The sequence below is a fragment of the Nilaparvata lugens genome, chromosome 3 (genome assembly GCF_014356525.2).
Source record: "Nilaparvata lugens isolate BPH chromosome 3, ASM1435652v1, whole genome shotgun sequence".
NCBI lineage: Eukaryota > Metazoa > Arthropoda > Insecta > Hemiptera > Delphacidae > Nilaparvata > Nilaparvata lugens.
Window position 1 is genome coordinate 39,671,579 of NC_052506.1, and position 18,504 is coordinate 39,690,082.

General features: G+C 35.6%; 1 protein-coding gene across 2 annotated transcripts in view; it reads left to right on the forward strand.

Annotated features, from left to right (window-relative positions):
- Positions 1-18,456, forward strand: part of LOC111050378 (porphobilinogen deaminase-like) — a 50,150-nt gene extending 31,694 nt beyond the window's left edge. For both annotated transcript variants that reach the window (XM_039423765.1, XM_022336694.2), the window contains 6 exons: positions 2,732-2,804; positions 3,725-3,908; positions 5,310-5,395; positions 6,186-6,367; positions 7,748-8,127; positions 17,389-18,456. In XM_039423765.1, the coding sequence (XP_039279699.1) occupies positions 2,732-2,804; positions 3,725-3,908; positions 5,310-5,395; positions 6,186-6,367; positions 7,748-8,127; positions 17,389-17,566 (1,083 nt within the window). In that variant the 3' untranslated portion in view covers positions 17,567-18,456. The remainder of the gene's footprint in view (positions 1-2,731; positions 2,805-3,724; positions 3,909-5,309; positions 5,396-6,185; positions 6,368-7,747; positions 8,128-17,388) is intronic.
- Positions 18,457-18,504: the final 48 nt, after the last annotated feature.

Sequence of the window (18,504 nt, forward strand, 5' to 3'; positions counted from 1 at the left end):
TGCGATTCTGGCTTGGTATTGCCTCTTCATGTTCAGTAAGAATAGAAAGCTTCAGAGTAATTCGTTCTTACTATATGTGATAATATTGGCAATATTTGGTAACATTTGTTAATATTTGAACCGAATGTGCAACAAATTAATCTACTTTCAGCTTGAAAATTTTCAACTTATCAGGAGTACAGTGTTATTTATCATATAGTATCTCAGGTAGGCCCACCCTTTTATTTTTTTTGTTCACGTGATCTGATGATATTCATTCCATTATCAAGTGTTTAAATTATAAAGAGTGATGAAACAAGATAAAACACAAGTAAAGCTATGAAAGAAATTCTGAACCTTCATTTTTCACAAAATAAGGATAAGATGTAGGAGTCGGACACATAATATATCATGAAACTTCGTTGAAAAACATCAATATCTGAAACTAGAGTTATCAAAATTGTGTTACCTCTGACTCGTATGGAGAAGGCGCACTTCAAATTAATATAATAAATTCTGTGAGCAAACAACGAAATCCTGATTTTTATTAAAAAAAAAGAAAATTGTAATATTTTCTTAGAGTATTGAAAAGTGAAAATCTATATAAATCAAAACAATAGACAAAATTAATTGTTTCGAGCGCCATAGTGTAAATGAGATGCAATGTAGACAGCAGTATTATTCTGTTTACTATGGTGAAGGGAGTCAGCCGCGTCGGCTGTATCCCCTTCCACAGCGTCAACTTGAATCGCAAATACATAACAATATACATCAATGGATTCGCAATGAATGTGGCTACAATAATTATTCGTCACATTGTTCTTTAAAATTACTTGCTTTGAAGGTAATCGAAGAAAACAAAAAAATCAAATTGCAAACCCCCTAAATTTTTAAATATATATTATTTTATCAAGGAAACTGTTCGATTCATTGAGGAAATGGATCTGACTAATATTTTAGTCCTCAATTTAACGAATCGAATGAAATATGATAGATTTTTTTCCGATTAATGGTGACAGAGATAATTGATTTCCAGTTTGCTGTTTACTATGCCTAAGAGAGTCAGCCGCGCCGTTCCGCGATGACTGTTTCCCCTTCCACGGTGTCAAATCGAATCGCAAATACATAAAAATATACATCAATGGATTTGCAATGAGAGTGGCTACATTAATTATTTGGCTCATTTTTCTTTAAAACCACTTGCTTTGAAGTTAATCGAAGAAAACAAAAAAATCAAATCGCAAACCCCCTAAATTTTTACATATATATTTTTTTATCAAGAAAACTGTTAATTTTATTGAAACAATGAATATAACTAATATTGTAGTCTATAATGTAACGAATCGAATGACATATAATAGAACTGTTTCCGATCAATGGGTACAGAGATAATTGATTTTCCGTGATCACCTGCATTTTTCAACTTTGAGGGGGGCTAGGGGGGAAAGCTCCAAGGGGACTTCTTGGGACTTTTGGGAGAATGACCCTTTGGGAGGGTTCTATCGATGGTAAAAGATTCAGCTTTTATTTAATTTTCGGATCGAAAAAACCTTTATTAACTGGGCTATTGGCCAGGTCAACAAAAACTGATAATACCTTCTGGTCTAGATTGATTGCCTCCATGAATGCCTTATTAATCGCAAACAGTGCATCCGAGGTATTCTTGCTTTTCCGGAAGCCGAATTGACGATTTGAAAGCAAGCTGTTTTCTTCCAAATACCTCTGAAATTGTAATTTGACACACTTTTCCAATATCTTTGATACTACACATAACAAGGAAATGGGCCTGTAGTTATTCATATCACTTTTACTGCTAGACTTGTGGATTGGTATAACCTTAGCAATTTTTAAATCCTCAGGAAACACCCCTGTTGTCAGGCTCAGATTTATAAGGTGAGTTAATGGGATCAAGAGAATATTTATATTGTCTTTGATCAAGCTAGCATTGATGTTGTCAATACCTGTGGCTGAGCCACCGCGCATATCTTTAACAATTTTTATGAGTTGATCCTCTGTGACAGGCTGAAGTTGAAACTGTAAATTAGTACCCAAATTTTCACCCTGATTGAGTTGTTCATGTGACGGGGGAGGCAACTCTGTAGCTAACTTACTTCCAACATTGGAAAAATATTCATTAAAAGCATCCGCCACCTCTCCTATTCTTCCCTATCCGTTATCTTCAGGATTATTAAGAAAAAGGTTTATGGGAAATTGTTTTTTTTAGCTTTACTTCCATTGTACTCGTTTATTATTTTCCAAAAGGCTTTTGGGTTATATGCGTTATCAGTTATTTCTTTTTTGTAATAATTAATTTTAACATATTTCAGTTTCTGAGTCACAATATTCCTAAATGAGCGGAAGTTATTTAGCAATTGCTGATCGTGGGGGTTGTTTCTAACAATCTACTCATTTTATCCCGTTTTCTAATTTCCATAATCAAGTCGGTAGTGATCCAAGGCTTGAGTTTTCGATGGCAGGCGCGTGGCTTAGCAGGCTTTTCAGACTTTTCCTTCAGTTGAGTAATTACTTTTGAGACTCAAAACCAAAGTAATCCAAAATAACGCAAATATGAAGAATTTTCTGCTGGTGAGAGATGGAGAAAAGATTAGCTTCAGAATGATCCACTCAGTGTTATTGGATTATCTGGTGCATGATTACTAATATTGATTAATATTAAAATTCCACACCTCACTGTTCTTATTGAATTTGAATAAATGATTAATAAACGCTCTGATCTTGTCTATTTTTTCAGTTGGCCTTGATTCAAACCAATCATGTGATCAAAAAATTAGAGGACTTGTATTCTACAAAGAAATTTGAAATCGGTTAGTACAAATATTATGTCTATATTAATCCTACTCTTATCAACTTCAAGAGAAAAAGAAGATTATTAGTGATTGGAAGAAATCAAGTTGAAGTCAATTTTGCCAATTTTGTAATCACTAATTAGTTGTTTCACGATTTGGCTAAACTATGACGTAATTTTAAATTGTAATGTTAGTGGTTTGTGCTCAGCAGATTATCAACTCCACATCCTACTATCATCTACGATTTTTGATTTCAAGATTCAAGCAATTGTTCAATCACTTCATATCACCTTAAAAATTATTTATGCGAGCGTCACCTCTATAGATTACTCTTCAATTTCACTTTCTATTATGAATTGCTTGTTAATGATTAGGTAGGCCTACTTTTTCAATACTTTAGATGTGACATAGCAGTCAGGATTCTAATGAATAATTGCTATTATTAGCTGTTGTTAAAATGGCGACAGCGCCCTAAAGCGATCCACAAATTGAATAGAAGCTGATTCATAGCTTTTATTCATTCAGTTCAGCCTGCTAAATCATATCTTGAGTATTAGAAAAGTGATCTATAGATTACGTCATCTTTTTAAACAGATCAGCACTTTTACATTTTGTACACCACTGCATGTAAACGTTTTAGTTACTTTTAGAATAGACTAATGTTTTTTCAGTTCAAATAATTTTAAATAAATTACTTTCCAGTAAAATTTGTAGAGCACGTATTGATGAATGAGAAAATCTATTTTATTATTTAAATCGACATAGTAAATTCTACTTTCTTAGTATTTTAATTTTAATTGAAGAAAATTTGAAACCAAATCACAGTTGAAGATGTGTGGGTTTAACATGAAACTTAGGTTCTCCTGTAATGTAATTAATAAAGTTCAGTTTACTATTTATTCATTTTCTAAATTAAATTATTTTTGTTTGTTTATCAGTTACAATGATGACTATCGGGGACCAGATATTAGATAAGCCTCTGCCAAAAATTGGAGAGAAGAGTCTGTTCACTAAGGAGCTTGAAACAGCTCTAGAACTTGGTACTGTCGATTTTCTTGTACATTCGTTGAAGGATATGCCCACCGACCTCCCTGAAGGCATGGTCATCGGTGCTGTACTCGAGTAAGTTATTGCTCTCTCCTAAATAATTGAAATTTAAGATGTGTTATTTGTGATCTAAATGTTTCTGTAAAGTTTATTGATGTTATTGAACATACATGAAATGTAGATTTCAATTTTTCTTTTCATCTTGTGCTGAATTTCTCGTTTAATGTTGAAAGCCATAAGCCTGTTTTGAAACCTGTAAACGATAGATAAGTATTCTTAATCTAGAAGTTATATATTTTGACCTTGATTTGAAACAATAATTTCTGAGTTTTTGTGAAAGCAATTTTGATGAACAGAACAAACATATTAGTAACCTCAATCATGTTCAATCTATGTTCGATCCATGTATAATTATTTGTTTTGGTGTAAACTGTAATTTTTTAAATTATAATTTGATTTGCTCTGAACTGGATTTCTTATTCATAAGCATTAGATCCATTCATGATATATCAAGATATTAGCTTATTTGGAACCGATGACTTTCCTTAGAGTATAGGTGAAGGCTAACCAACCTATTAGGATAAATTGGTAGCACCTCACTATTCATCCTTGGAAAAACAGATGATACTTTCGTCGTCTGTCGATAACAGAAAATAAGAGTGCAAATGTGGGAGAGAGACAAAATTATGTCAAGCTGTTGAATCAATCAGCTTATCTCGCGATAAATATTATCTAGAAATTTTAATCAACTTGATTAAAATATCTGATTTGTTGACATAACATGGTATATCATCCTAAATTGAAGTATATCAGAATTTTCAAAAGTTAATTATTATTTTACAGTTTTAAGTGATTAGTAAGTGTTATTTTGTTATTCAATTTGGTTTGTAAACAATCTAAATTGAAACTTTTCTATTTTCAAATGTTTGGACTGGAAATTAGACCTGAATTCAACATAACCTACTTTTTGGACTACCTATTTATAGTGTAAAAATCAAAATTTTTAGAAGAAACAGTTTTGGGCTGAGCATATTAGTCCTTCTCCAATCATTTTTAAGAATTGTGTTTTGTGTATCAGTAAATAAATAAGCGAAGCTCGGTTCTCCGATATTAATGATTCATTCCCACTGCTATGGTGATTCAGCGAAATATATCAAAACAAAATTATGATAAATATTATAATTATATCACCAAACCAAAACAATTTTTTGTGGAATTTTAAGAATACTACTGTAATGGCTATTAAGAGTTTTGTCTTGGAAGACAAAATATAAAAAATTAACCATACTTCATTATTGTTCAAAAACTTTCAAATGAGCTTACATAAACATAGGTGATCTTCAACATTTTCATTGAATATTATATTCTGTACAAAAACATAAAATAAATAAAAAATTTGTTGTACATGAAAAGTTATTTAAATATGATTATAAATTCCATGTTTTGTGAGATTTTATCATGCGTTATATTTTCTAGACGAGAAGATCCAAGAGATGTTGTTATTATGAACTCAAAAATGAAAGGAAAAACATTGAAAACGTTACCAAAAGGGAGTGTTGTAGGTAAGTTGAATTCAATTCAATATTTCAATTTCAATTCAGATCAAAACTATCATGCTATAATGAAATTGAAAAAAATACATTAATAGTTAGTTTGATTGTTATCATAATTTTACTTGTTACTTTTTAAGACTCCATTTTAAATCAATCAAATCAAAACCAAATTCATTTGCTTTTTGCTATAATAAAAAATAAAATAGAATAAATTGTTTGGCCCGCTCACACAAATTTTTATCGTGATTAAATGCAACGACAACCAATCAGAGAAGACTTTTTCGGGAAAAACCTTATCTGATTGTTTCTGGTGACATTTGATCATGGTTTAAATGTAACAGGCTTTTGTGCAACCGGGCCTTACGAACTAACATTTACCTTACTTAACAGCTGTGTTTGTTATTTATAAATAATTTGAAATTGTACTGTAGATATATATTTCTATATATTCTGTATATAGAGAAAACTATCCTTCGGTAAGGGATACCGAAAATTGAACCATTTTTTTGCTGCGGATGATGCCCACATGAGCTTTAGGCTTGTGCATGTGTAATGAGACAATAACGATGTGAGATGAGTGAACCTACAGCTTTAGTTGGGTTCCGAACCACCTGGTAGCGTTTTTTAAACTCAAATGGTATTTAGAAGAGTTTGGCTCTTGAAGTGGTCTCTCCTACAACGGTAGTAGCTGGCGCGACCACGAAACCAAATCGCTTCTCAACTACAACAATTCTATGTAGCTACCATATCATCCAAACTTACTTTCATCCGATGATGATAGAAATTTTGTGATATACAGGTACTAGTTCATTGAGGAGAACAGCGCAATTGCAGCGTAACTATCCTGAGCTGGAAGTGAAGAACATAAGAGGAAACCTGAACACGCGACTACGCAAGTTGGATGAAGACAATCAGTACGATGCCATAGTTCTGGCCAAAGCCGGCGTTGATCGCATGGGCTGGACGGAAAAAATTAGCCAGGTACGTCCTAATGACACTCTAAATCTGGTATGGAATAGATTGAATCCAGGACTCGCTCATATTAAAGGAATAAGGAGCTACTCAAATCGTGCATAGTGTTACGGGTTCCTCAGACCGTACGACTTTAGCCGCTTGCCATGCTCACTTCCCACTACTCCAGTTGCCAGTAGCCGTTCGACTTTTTTGAAATTTAGATTTTCGGTTCATTTCTATGAGATTTTTATAATATACAAGTTGAAAATTGTATAATTTGATACATTTGTAACAAACTTGATAATTGAACGTGTTCATGTTCATGCTAATCTACTCTAACTCATGAGCTTAATTTATTGAAAATAAGTTTACTCGAAATTTAGTCTCTTGACGACCAGCATGTCAAGTCGCCGGGCAACGTGGTTGCCCAGTCATAGAGTACTCGATACTGGAACAACCACTCAGTCTGCATGTCGTCATATGAAAAAACTTACTGCGTTTCCAAGAGACCGAGTGGCTTTACGATTTGAGTAGCGTCAGAGTGAGTACGGTAGTGTCAAAAGTATTTGTTGTCGAATGTTTTTTTTTTCATTTCTATAATTTGTATTGTAAATAATAATCTTGACTTGGTAAAATAGACTCTCTCAAGCGAAAGAACTACTGCACTTGCAGTAGTTCTTTACTCTTGACATACTCTGTATGTCACAGAATAGAATGACGGCATTTTAGAATTAGTTGATACCTTTTACTTATTGTGGCTAGTACCAGCTAATATTGGGTGTACTTTATTTGTGAACTTCCTACAGTCATTTTGTAATCAGTTGTCGTTTTCATCCTCTTCGTCCCTCTTCATCTCCGTCTAGGTTGGAGTTTCTGGGTTCTCTTTGTCGCACCCACATTTCCTTCACTAAAATAAAAGCAATCTTATCCTGTCAATATCCACATCAATGTCATGTTCATTTTAGGGAAACCATAAGTGTAATGGTTATGATATTTGCATATATTATATTCCATTTGCACTTGACCACGTAACCGGGATTGATTACATCTGAAACTCACTGTCTACACTCACCTCAGTAATGTTTGCGCTTGTAAGAATGTGATGACACATATCAGCTATCAATTGCAACACTTGAAAATACACAATGCTTTCATTCACACTGAATCACCTAATTTAATACCATAGAGAAGCGATGGTATATCGCTATCATAAACATACCATAAAGCATATGCTGACTTTTCTTTGTATTAATAATAAATTAGTTTAGTATCAATTTCCTACTCTTTGAGTAGCTTACTGTGGAACGGTTTTGCTGCTCCAAGATTCACTCCACACTTTCAATATTCAATATTTAATTAATAATAAATATATTTCATTATTCAATATTCATTTAATAATAATTTCAGGTGCTGGACACTGACGACATGATGTACGCGGTGGGCCAAGGGGCGCTGGCCGTGGAGTGTCGCGGCCACGACTCGGCAACACTGGTGATGTTGGACGCGATAAGCGACAAGTCGACTGTAGCGCGCATTGTGGCCGAGCGCAGCTTTCTCAACCGACTGGGCGGCGGCTGCTCGGCACCTGTTGCTGTCTGCTCACACATCACTACTGCGCCGGCGCAACAGGTGCCAGCTACAGCGCATGCCCAGACGGCACCCCCCACCACTCTCGCTCTTTCCGGCGCCGTGTGGAGTCTCGATGGCCGGCAAACTGTGAAGCACTCCAGCTCTTGTGCCTTGCAGAGCGATTCCAACGTTGACGATGATGACGACGAGCCTCCTAGGTGAGAAGTCAACTACTGTCTTCTGAGTAGCTTGGCAGAGGCCGAGTATTTAGTTGTGACACTTGGCCTCTCATTACATGTGACTGCCGAGTGAACAGTGTCCTGATTCAATGTTTGTTCTTATACTTGTAGCTTGAATGGAAGTGTTTCGGCCACTTTGCTGGGTGACTGCTACGGTTGCTGAAATATCAGTAGCTGGAGTTCTTCGTTATTCATGACAGTATAAACGCGAATATATGTTCAGTTGGCCATCTAGAAGCGCACTAAGAACGGATTTGAAAAACTCCAAAGATACGCCCAAAATCTGCGTTTTGCCAGCGTTTTCTCAGCTTTTTCACGAACTAATTGGTAAAAAAAATGTTCAAACTTGGTACACAGGCTCGGCTGAGGTATAAAAATGTTGTATTGGAAGTAAAGTTTCGCCTAAAGTTCAGAGGCCAAAGTTTCGCCCAAGATCGGCGGTTTTTGCTGCGTTTTCTTGGCCTTCTCAAGAACTAATTGACAGATCGTGTTCAAATTTCGTACAGAAGTTTAGCAAGGGTCTAGAAATTTATTCTCAATTCAGGACTCAGAATTACGCCAAAGATGGGTGGGTTTCTGCGTTTTCCCGCGTTCCCGAGCGGCTTTTCACATTTTGAAAGAACTAATTCATAGAGAATGTTTAATTTTGGTACACAGGCTCAGCTGAGGTATAAAAATGTTGTATTGGGAAGCTCTTGTATTGAGAATACAAGTACCGTATTGAATTTTAGAGGTCATGCAGAGGTGTTTTTGATATCCTATCTTGTGGATAGATACCAGGCTGTGAAAAATGATTGTGAGGGCTCTCAGATGCTTTCTGAATGGCAGCTGGTTAACCAAGGGGTTTCTCATTGCTCCATACTTGGGCCTACATTGTACAATATATTTATCAATGACTTGCCCTACAATGTTGATGGTAAATTGGTATTGTATGCTGACGACACAACAATCTTACTTGAAGGATGCCACTATCAAGATTTCATAGAGAAGGCTAAGATTGCTATGCAGCATCTTAATGGATGGTTTTATGATAATTCCTTGAAGCTTAATCTAAACAAGACAAATTTTATTAAGTTCTCTATGAGAGGTAATGAGAATGATCCAGCTGTTATGGGATGGGAGTGTCCTGCTACTGATATGACAAGGTTTCTGGGGGTTGAATTGCAGGCAAACTTGAAATGGGATAGTCACATAGAGAAACTCCAGAAAAGGCTTTATCATGCTCTCTTTGCTCTGAGGACAGTTGAGTCGAATTCAAATCTCAAGACAGCTGTAAAGGTTCACCACGGGTATTTTATTTCACTCATTAGATATAGTATTTTGTTTTGGGGGGCTGGAAAAAATCATTTGAACACAGACCTAAAAATGCAGAATAAAGCAATTCGGATTTTTTTCCATCTTTCTCCTGTAAGACCATATTCAAAGCACTCCATCTACTTATAGTTCCAGCGATATACTTCCAGGAAGCTGTTTCGTTTGTGTTCGAAAACAAAAATATTTTTAATGCTAACTGAATTTGTCATACTTATAAAACACGAGTTAAAAATACAGGATTATTCCAGTTCCCTATACATAGACTGACTCTTCTCGAAAAGGGACCGCATTATTCAGGACTCAAGTGTTTTAATTATATTCCAGAGGATATCAGGCTGTGTAGCAGCTATAGGTTATTCGTATCAAAGATAATTAGGACACTTGTAGAGGCTTGTACTTATAGCATTGAGGAGTGATTTAGAGCGTTTGTGACTCAGTTATTAAAATGACATGTTGTATTCCACTTGAGCACTGCTCAGAATTTGTGGCTTCACACAACAAAAAATATTATAATAATTGGAAGTAATGGGAATAGAAAGCGTGGAAGACCAAGGAAGAGGTGGCTACGGGATGTGGAGGAGGACTTGCATATCATGGGAGTGCGGTCGTGGAGGAGAAAAGCAGGAGACAAAGAAGCATAGAGGCAAATCGTGAGGGAGGCCAAGGTCCACACCGGACTGTAGAGCCAGCGAAAGTAAAGTAAGTATTGGGAATAACGCCCAAGTTTCGCGGGTTTTGAGCGTTTTCCTGCGGTTTCTACGCGTTCTCAAGAACTAATTGACAGGTTTTGATCAGATTTGGTACAGAAGTTCAGAAAGTGTCTAGAAATTTTGTCTTGAGAGGACTTCAGAATTACGCCAAAGATACGTCCAAGATGGTCGGTTTTACTGCGTTTCCTTGCGTTCCCTAACCTTTTTTCTGCGTTTTCTCACATTTTTTAAGAATCAATTGAGAGAAAATGTTCGTACTTGGTATAGAAGTTCAGCGATCTAGAATGTTGTCCTGAGAGAACTTAAAAATTACGCCAAAGATACGCCCAATATAGGCGCTTTTACAGCCTTTTCCAAGTGTTCCCCAGCGTTTTTTAGAGGGTTTCTTTTCTGAAGTTTTTCATTGAGTTGTCAAAACATTTTTCTATATTCCTCAAGCAAATTCATACTTGACAGGGTTAGATATGGATGTTTGTTAAGTTCTCCATATCATTCCTGTTTAAAATTTCAAATAACTATTAGACTGAAGTACAATATTTCTCATAATATCCTAGCCAAGTCTCTAGTCGAAAAATAACTGAATATCCATTAATTCTGATTTTTGCAACCCTGTACTACATAATTCAAAGAGAACTGATGATTGAATCGTTTCTGAAATTATATTTTGACTTTTTACGGAAGGAAGAAAGCTGAAATGATCCAGCTTGGGATCTAGGGGGCGGAGCCCTCTGGCTAGATGGATAAGGCGAACGTAGCGAAAACTGCTGATGAACGCTAACTATACCGCCACTCCATTGTTCTATTGTTTTGGCTGCTCGGCTGAGCCTGTCTGAGGGATCAAATTAACCGATCTTGAACCGATCTTGTGTCTGTACGCTGGGTGGTGCAAAGCCGACGATGCCTGGTTGGAATAAATAAATAAATAAATTCAATTTTATTGTCAGCCAGCCAAAAAAGCACAAGACAAAGTCACACAAATAGAACATGAAATAGACAGTCACACATTAAGAGACACATTGTTACTACTACATTGCTATTTAGATTACATTTCCAAATATTACAAATAACAAAGACAATATTACAAAATTAAGCAGCTAGTTCATACGTGCTAACAATAAGAATTAAGGTATGCTGATTCTGCTCTCGTAAAATTCACTTAATTTATAAAAAGGATTTTTTGCCAGCCAATCGTGCACCTTTAATTTGAACAGTTTTAGGGGTGTTTGTTGGAGGTGTAGCGGTAACTTATTATACACCTTTTGCCCAACTGCTTCAAAACTGTTTAAAGATTTAGACAATCTTTGGTATTGAATATAGATCTGTCTATTGTTTCTGGTATTAACAGAGTGAACAGTATTTCTTAATTGATAACGATGCAGATTCTCCTTAGTGTATAACAAAACAGAATATATGTACTGATTTATTACTGTCAGAATTGTATTATTTATGAATAAAGGCCTACAGTGTTCTAAATAAGGTGATTCCGTGATTATTCGCACGGCTTTTTTTTGTAGCAGGAGAATATCGTTAATGTGCGCTGAATTTCCCCATAGAAGAATACCCTAAGACATGAGACTGTGAAAGAAAGAAAAGTATGCTGTCCGTAAATATAATTTTGGTACCGTATTAGCGAGGCTTCTCAGCAGATAGATCACTCTACACAGCTTAGTGCTTACATATTTGACATGAGGCTCCCAAGTGAGTTTTGGATCTAAATGTACACCAAGAAATTTTATACTAGATGCGTTGAGAGTAGCTCCGTATTTCAAATTGAAATTGATTCTTTCTGTCTTATCTGAATTCAATACAAAGCCATTCGCCCTGAACCAGAGAGATGCTCGTTCCATCGTACTCTCCGTCTCTTGGATAAGGCCTCTCAAATCATTATTGGTGTGCAAGAATGTAGTGTCATCTGCGTAGAGCACCGTATCAGACCCTATGTAGGCAGGCAGATCATTTATCATGACAAGAAAAAGAAAAGGGCCAAGTATTGAGCCTTGTGGCACGCCTGATTCTATATTTAACAATGAAGACTTATTATTATCACTGCCTACAGTCACCAATTGCGTACGGTTCGTTAGGTACGACCTCAAAAGCTTAAGGGCAATGTGCCCAGCTCCATAATACCTCAACTTGTCAAGCAGAATCCCCGAATCTACACACTCGAAAGCTCGACTCAAGTCACAGAAGGTGGCTTGAGTGAAGCTTCCCTGCTCGAATGACTGCAGTACCCTTCTCGCCACTTTTTGAAGAGCATCCACTGTGGACCTTCCCCTCCTAAAGCCAAATTGACACTCATTCATTAGTTGGAACTCCTCGAAATGCTCAGATAACTGCATGTACATAATTGTTTCCAATATTTTGGCCAAGACCGGAACAATAGAAATGGGTCTATAGCTACTTGGGCAGTTCTTGTCACCTTTTTTATAAATGGGCACAACCCTCGCCTTCTTCAGCTCTTCAGGGAACACTCCTTCCTTAAGACACTTGTTTAAACAGTGAGTCAGAGGCTCCACTATACTATCAATTATCTCCTTCAATAAATTAACAGATACTCCATAGTCGTCTCTGCTACTCGAAGACTTGAAACCTCTTACTATATTTATAACCAACTCAGGCAACACCTGACAGAAATTGAAACATTGTGGCAAACTTGGCCCGTTGATTGCTTGCATATCAATTCTAAAAGTGCTGGGTCCATTCACAGAGGCTCTGATTTCTCTAACTGACTGAATGAAAAAGTTGTTAAGTGTCTCCGGTTGCATAGTTATTGTCCGTCTTGATTCCTTGGCTACATTATTTATTGTCTTCTAGGCAGCCTTACATTTATTTTTTGAGTTTTCAATGGAGTTCTTATTATGTAACCTTTTAGCCTCTCTTATAGCGATTTTATACTCATTTCTACATTTGATATACGCTAGTCTAGTATCTATACAGTTTGATATTTGTCATGTATAGTCAACAGCAACAATAAGTGTTCCTTAAGAGCCGACAGATACGGGGTGTACCAGTTATCATTTGTATCGTGCTTGACCCTCATGCGACCATTATTTAAAACCTTACATTCACGTTGTGGAATACACTCATTAAATGCTTTAGTGAACTGATGAAAAAATCTCTGAAATGCATCATTAGCAGACAGCTCATTTCTATATAATAAATTAGACCAGTCACAATTATACAGTAGATTCTTAAATCTAAATATGTTGTCCTTATTAATAGGTCTAGTAACTACTATCTTAAAATGACTACCGCCTACAACAGTTGCATCATTATGACATTCAATTGTCAAGAACTTATGGTCTGAGTGACTAAATGATACTACTTTATTGGTAGTAGCAGCATTCCAAACATTAGTGAAAATGTTGTCCAGACAGGCATTCCCTCTAGTATTCTCGCTATTCGAATAAATCATATTGTGCTGTCTTAGCAAATTTATTAGTTCAGTTGTGCTCCGTTGGTTTTTCTTAACATCAAATTCAGAATTTACGTCACCCCCTATAAATATTTGAAAATTTTTAAATTCAGGTCTATGTAAAAAGTCTAAAAGCTTCTCCATGTTTTCTAAAAATATTTTTGGCTTTCCATTTGGAGACCTGTACAGAGAGACAATCACCAGTCTGGTGATGCGATTTAACACACGTGTTACTTCGAAATCCAACTCTTTGCAGAGAAAGTCACAATTTAAAGACTCGAACGAGTCATTCGAACTTTTACTGTATATAGCTACACCACCTCTCATGTGTTGTATCCTACAAAACCCGTTCAACAAGCAATAATCATTCAGTTTAACAAAAGATAATTCATCCCTTCTACACCAGTGCTCTCTAATACAGATAATATCAATATTGTTATCCAGTGAAAATTCATTCATAATTAAATCTTTGTTAATGAAACCCTGAACGTTAATGAAACCCATCTTCAATCCTGATCTATTAGTTGCCTCAAAGCTTAGCTCCGTTGTGAGACTCGATTCTACTCTAAAAAATTAAGTGCTATCGGTGGAGATGATTCCAAATTTAATAGTTGAATGTCAATGTATTTCATAATGCTGTCACTAACATATTTCTTCCCCTGCTTATTTAGATGCATACCGTGAGACGTATGGCATAGTTTACTTACCTATATTACTAATATCAATAAAACTACAGTTTGAGAACAGATTACAAATTTGTTGCATCTTCTTGTTAGTCTGTGCTATCGCCTTATTAACACATGACCAGACCGCCAAGTCATATCGATGAGGAATGGAGAAAACAATAACATTAGTTCTGTAGAGATACGCCAAATTCTTCCGTAGCGCCACCAGCACGTCTCCCGCCTCATTCTTGGACACATCGTTTGAGCCAGCTTGAATCACTAGAAAGTCTCTTTCACCGTAATCTGCTAAATTCTCTGGTAGTACGTCAAGAAATTTAGCGCCAGGTTTGACAAATGAAGTGAAACTGTGATTGCTTTTCCTTGTAAATTCACTTCTCACATTCTTTCCTTGACTATCTGCGTAGTGATGGACTTTAATATAAGAAGATGAATCTATTGAGCTCGTTCTATCAGAATTTTTGTGCATAAAATTATATTTATTATGTATAGAGCCGCTGGACTGAGGTTAGGTTTCAATTCACATCCACCCTCAGAATGAGCACCGTCGAGTTCTGATTGGGTGAAAATGGGCGGCTTGTCGATCCCTGAAAGTTTCTCCTCAAGGCACTCTTTTGATTTCACAAATAACTCATCGTATAGTGTCCTCCATTTATTTATCTCAATTTTATCCGGAAGGGCCACTGCGGCCGTTCGCACTCCCAGCAACGCTGCTATTATTTGCTGTCTGCGTGTAGTCTGAGCTAGGTTAAATCCGAGGCCTCTACGTTCATGAATTTTATTATGCTTTGATTCTACTGTACTACTTGTACTTTATTACTATATTTAAAACTTTTTTTTTTTCTTTCAACATTTTAAACTAAAAATCAATACACTTCGGAAACAATATAGTACCCGCAAAGAAAAAACTGAGCGCGGATACGAGTTGCTTTTTTATCGTACAGCAGTGTGATTTTAGACGTATGATTTTGGATGTGGAGATGAAACTGCAGAAAAAACAGATGAAAGTCAAGTGGAACAAAACAAGAAAAAAAAAGACTAACGGAGATTTCAAAAACTCTATACACGCGATTTGACAATAGACAAACACACACAAGTGGGCTCACCAAGTGGGCTCATAAGCCTTTATCCAGTCGTGAAATTCACCAGCCTTATGTTTATCACAGCTAATTTTAATAATATTATCAGGAACTGTTTGTAAGATTTTATTTACTCTAAAATTTAATTGACGCCTACAAATTTCTAGGTCAATTCTGTCCTGTTCAACTGTCTGATTTCTGAGATTATATGGAGTTTCACGGATAGTAATTTCAATATTTTTCCTTTTTACATGTTGAATTAAACTCTTAATGTATAATTCTTTTAATTGCAAAACATCAAATGTTATGAACAATTCAGCACTCGGGAAACGTCTTTGTTTTCCAAGAGCCGCTCTTATTATATACTTCTGCACAAGAAATAACCCATTTATGTAACAGTTTGCCGCACCACCCCAAGCCAGTAATCCATACCGCAAGATGGACTGAACATATGCAGTATATAGCAATTTTGCAATACTCTTATTGTTTATTAAACTGATTCTATGGAATCTGTAAATCAAGTATTTCAACTTCTTACATTTATCATCAATGTGATAGTTCCATCTTAGATGTGCATCAATTATAACTCCAAGGTATTTAGCATGGTCAGTTTCTCCCAGCAATGGACACCGGCACGGGGTAGATGTGGACGAAACACAGGATGAGGCATGTATTTGTAGGTTTATATTTGTGGGTTGAGTACTGATGTTTGGTGAGAAGGTTATGAAATTACTTTTTTTATAGTTAAGTGTCAAGGTGTTATTATCTAACCAGGATTTGATAACCTTCAGTCCCTCCACTGCTAGGTCATTCACCTCCTTCCATGACCCACCCGAAACTGGAGTGTACTTACAGCATTGCGCCCCTTGCTTCTATCAAATTTGCTGTTAACTTATTCAATACTCTGCCAAACACTCAAGTCCAAGATATTCTGTCAAAAAGCCACTAATTAGCGCCACCATACATTTCTACTTATTTCACATTCTTGAATCAATTGTTTTAGTACAAACCGCATGTAACGTGGTTCTGTATAACGTTTACACTGCCTTGTCATTAGTTTTGCAAAGGTCGTTTAATACATTAATCATTAAACAGAAACATATCAAAATTACTTTCTTATTGAATTTGTTTCAAAAATCACATTTTTGAATAAAATTGTTTGGTACAAACAGCATGTAATGTGGTTCTGTATAACTTTTACACAGGCTGTCATTAGTTTTGCAAAGGTCTTTTAATAAACAAGGATATTGATCAATGAACAGAAAGATTACATTAAAATCACGTTTTGATTGAAACCACCTTTCGCGGGCAGCCCTCATCATACTTCCCATTGTCCACTCAGAAGTCTACTACTTATCAGTTTAGTCACAAAACATCACTCCTAGTCTTAGGCACAGAAAAGTACGTGATAATAAGCACTGACCATCAGTAACTTGACATCTCTACTTTCCACATCTATAAGACGTTTTAGAAAGGGGAATCTGTACTGATCAGGATATCAATGTAGAGTCTAGGGCACAATTCACACAGAAGTGGAGTATGGCGCGGACGTGGCATTGACTTTTTCCACTTACACGTCACTCCTATATAAACACAATATGTTCCAAAGCACGTATAAGTGATATGGTGCAGTGATGAATGAAAAAGTCCGCGCAACGTCCGTGTCATACGCAACTTCTGTATGAATTGGGCCCTAGACACCACATTGATATCCTGATCAGTGCAGATTTTCCTTTTTAAAGCGTCTTATAGATGGGGAAAGTAGGAATGTTGAGTTACTGGTGGCCAGTGCTTTTTATCACGTCACTTTTACCATTTTCCATTAACAGAACATCTGATTGAAAGTAACGTAATGACAAGCATTGGCTTTTAGTAAAATTTAATCTCTCTTTCCCCCATCTTTATAAGCCGCTCTAGTTGAAAATTTTCAACGTACCTAATCTTATTAATCTTTGTACAAGAAACAGGATAAATTAATGGGGAATTATGATTACCTGCAAATTAAGATTTATAGTCATGTTATTTTCTTTTTTTTACAGAAAATGCCAACACAAAGAACAACGATTATATTGTGGACTTTCTACAAGATCATTGAGCCCAGAAGATTTGGTTGCAGCAGAAAAGGTCGGTTGTGATCTAGCATTGATTCTGATAAAGCAAGGTGCCTTAGAGATTATGAACAAAGCAAAGAAAACAATTCATAGCTCAATTGAATAGCCCAAAATTATCAACTTAATTCAATTAACTTAGTACTTTCTCTTGAAAACTGCATTGTAACGAGTAGAAACAATATATTAGATGTGATTTTTAGGAAAACACTGTGAATCAAAGTTAATGATGTGTTGTGTTTCTTGTGTAAATCACATCAAGATCTTTAGTCTTTGCCTAGTAATAGAGTAGTTTTTGAATAATACATTTTTGTAATGAGTTAGATTATAACGTCTCTCAATAATTGAAAAGAGATACTATTCAATTTAATTTCTATTCATTCTTAAAATCTTTTCTTTATTCAATAATTCGTCATATCTAAAATAGTGCTACTCTGTGCAATATAATGAACTATTCTCATTTAATTAGATTTCCTGGTGCTAGTTCTTTTTTTGCGACTACGTCAACTCTGAATAGTTTTCTTGTTTCTTTGTAGCCTTCTAAATATTAATGTCTTGTTGTAACTTGGCTGTAGTAGAAAACATAATTACCAACTACTTAACACTTGAGTTTCTTGAAACAATTTTTAGGACTTTCCCGATAGTATTGGATAAAATGGACAGTGTATTATTCTAATGACTGATTATTATTGATTAGTGAAGCACTGACAATTGTTTAAATATTGCATGAGACTTTGATAAACTTACTTGGTGTGTCGAATTACATCCTTAAAAGGATATTATTTTTTAATAGTTCAATGTTCTTGATAATTTTTCTATGTATTGCTATGAATATAAAATGCTAAATTTGAGGGTATCTTTAAGATTGAAGATTGTTGTTTATTTTGTTGACATTTTGTTATAATATGAAAAATATTATTTTTGTTACGGGGTGATTGTTGATGGGAATTTCGGGTTATAAAAACCATAAACAAATAAATGAAAACAATTCAAATTCGTTTTTCTGTTGCTTTCTCTCATATTTCGTTGAAGCTATAGAGTATAGAA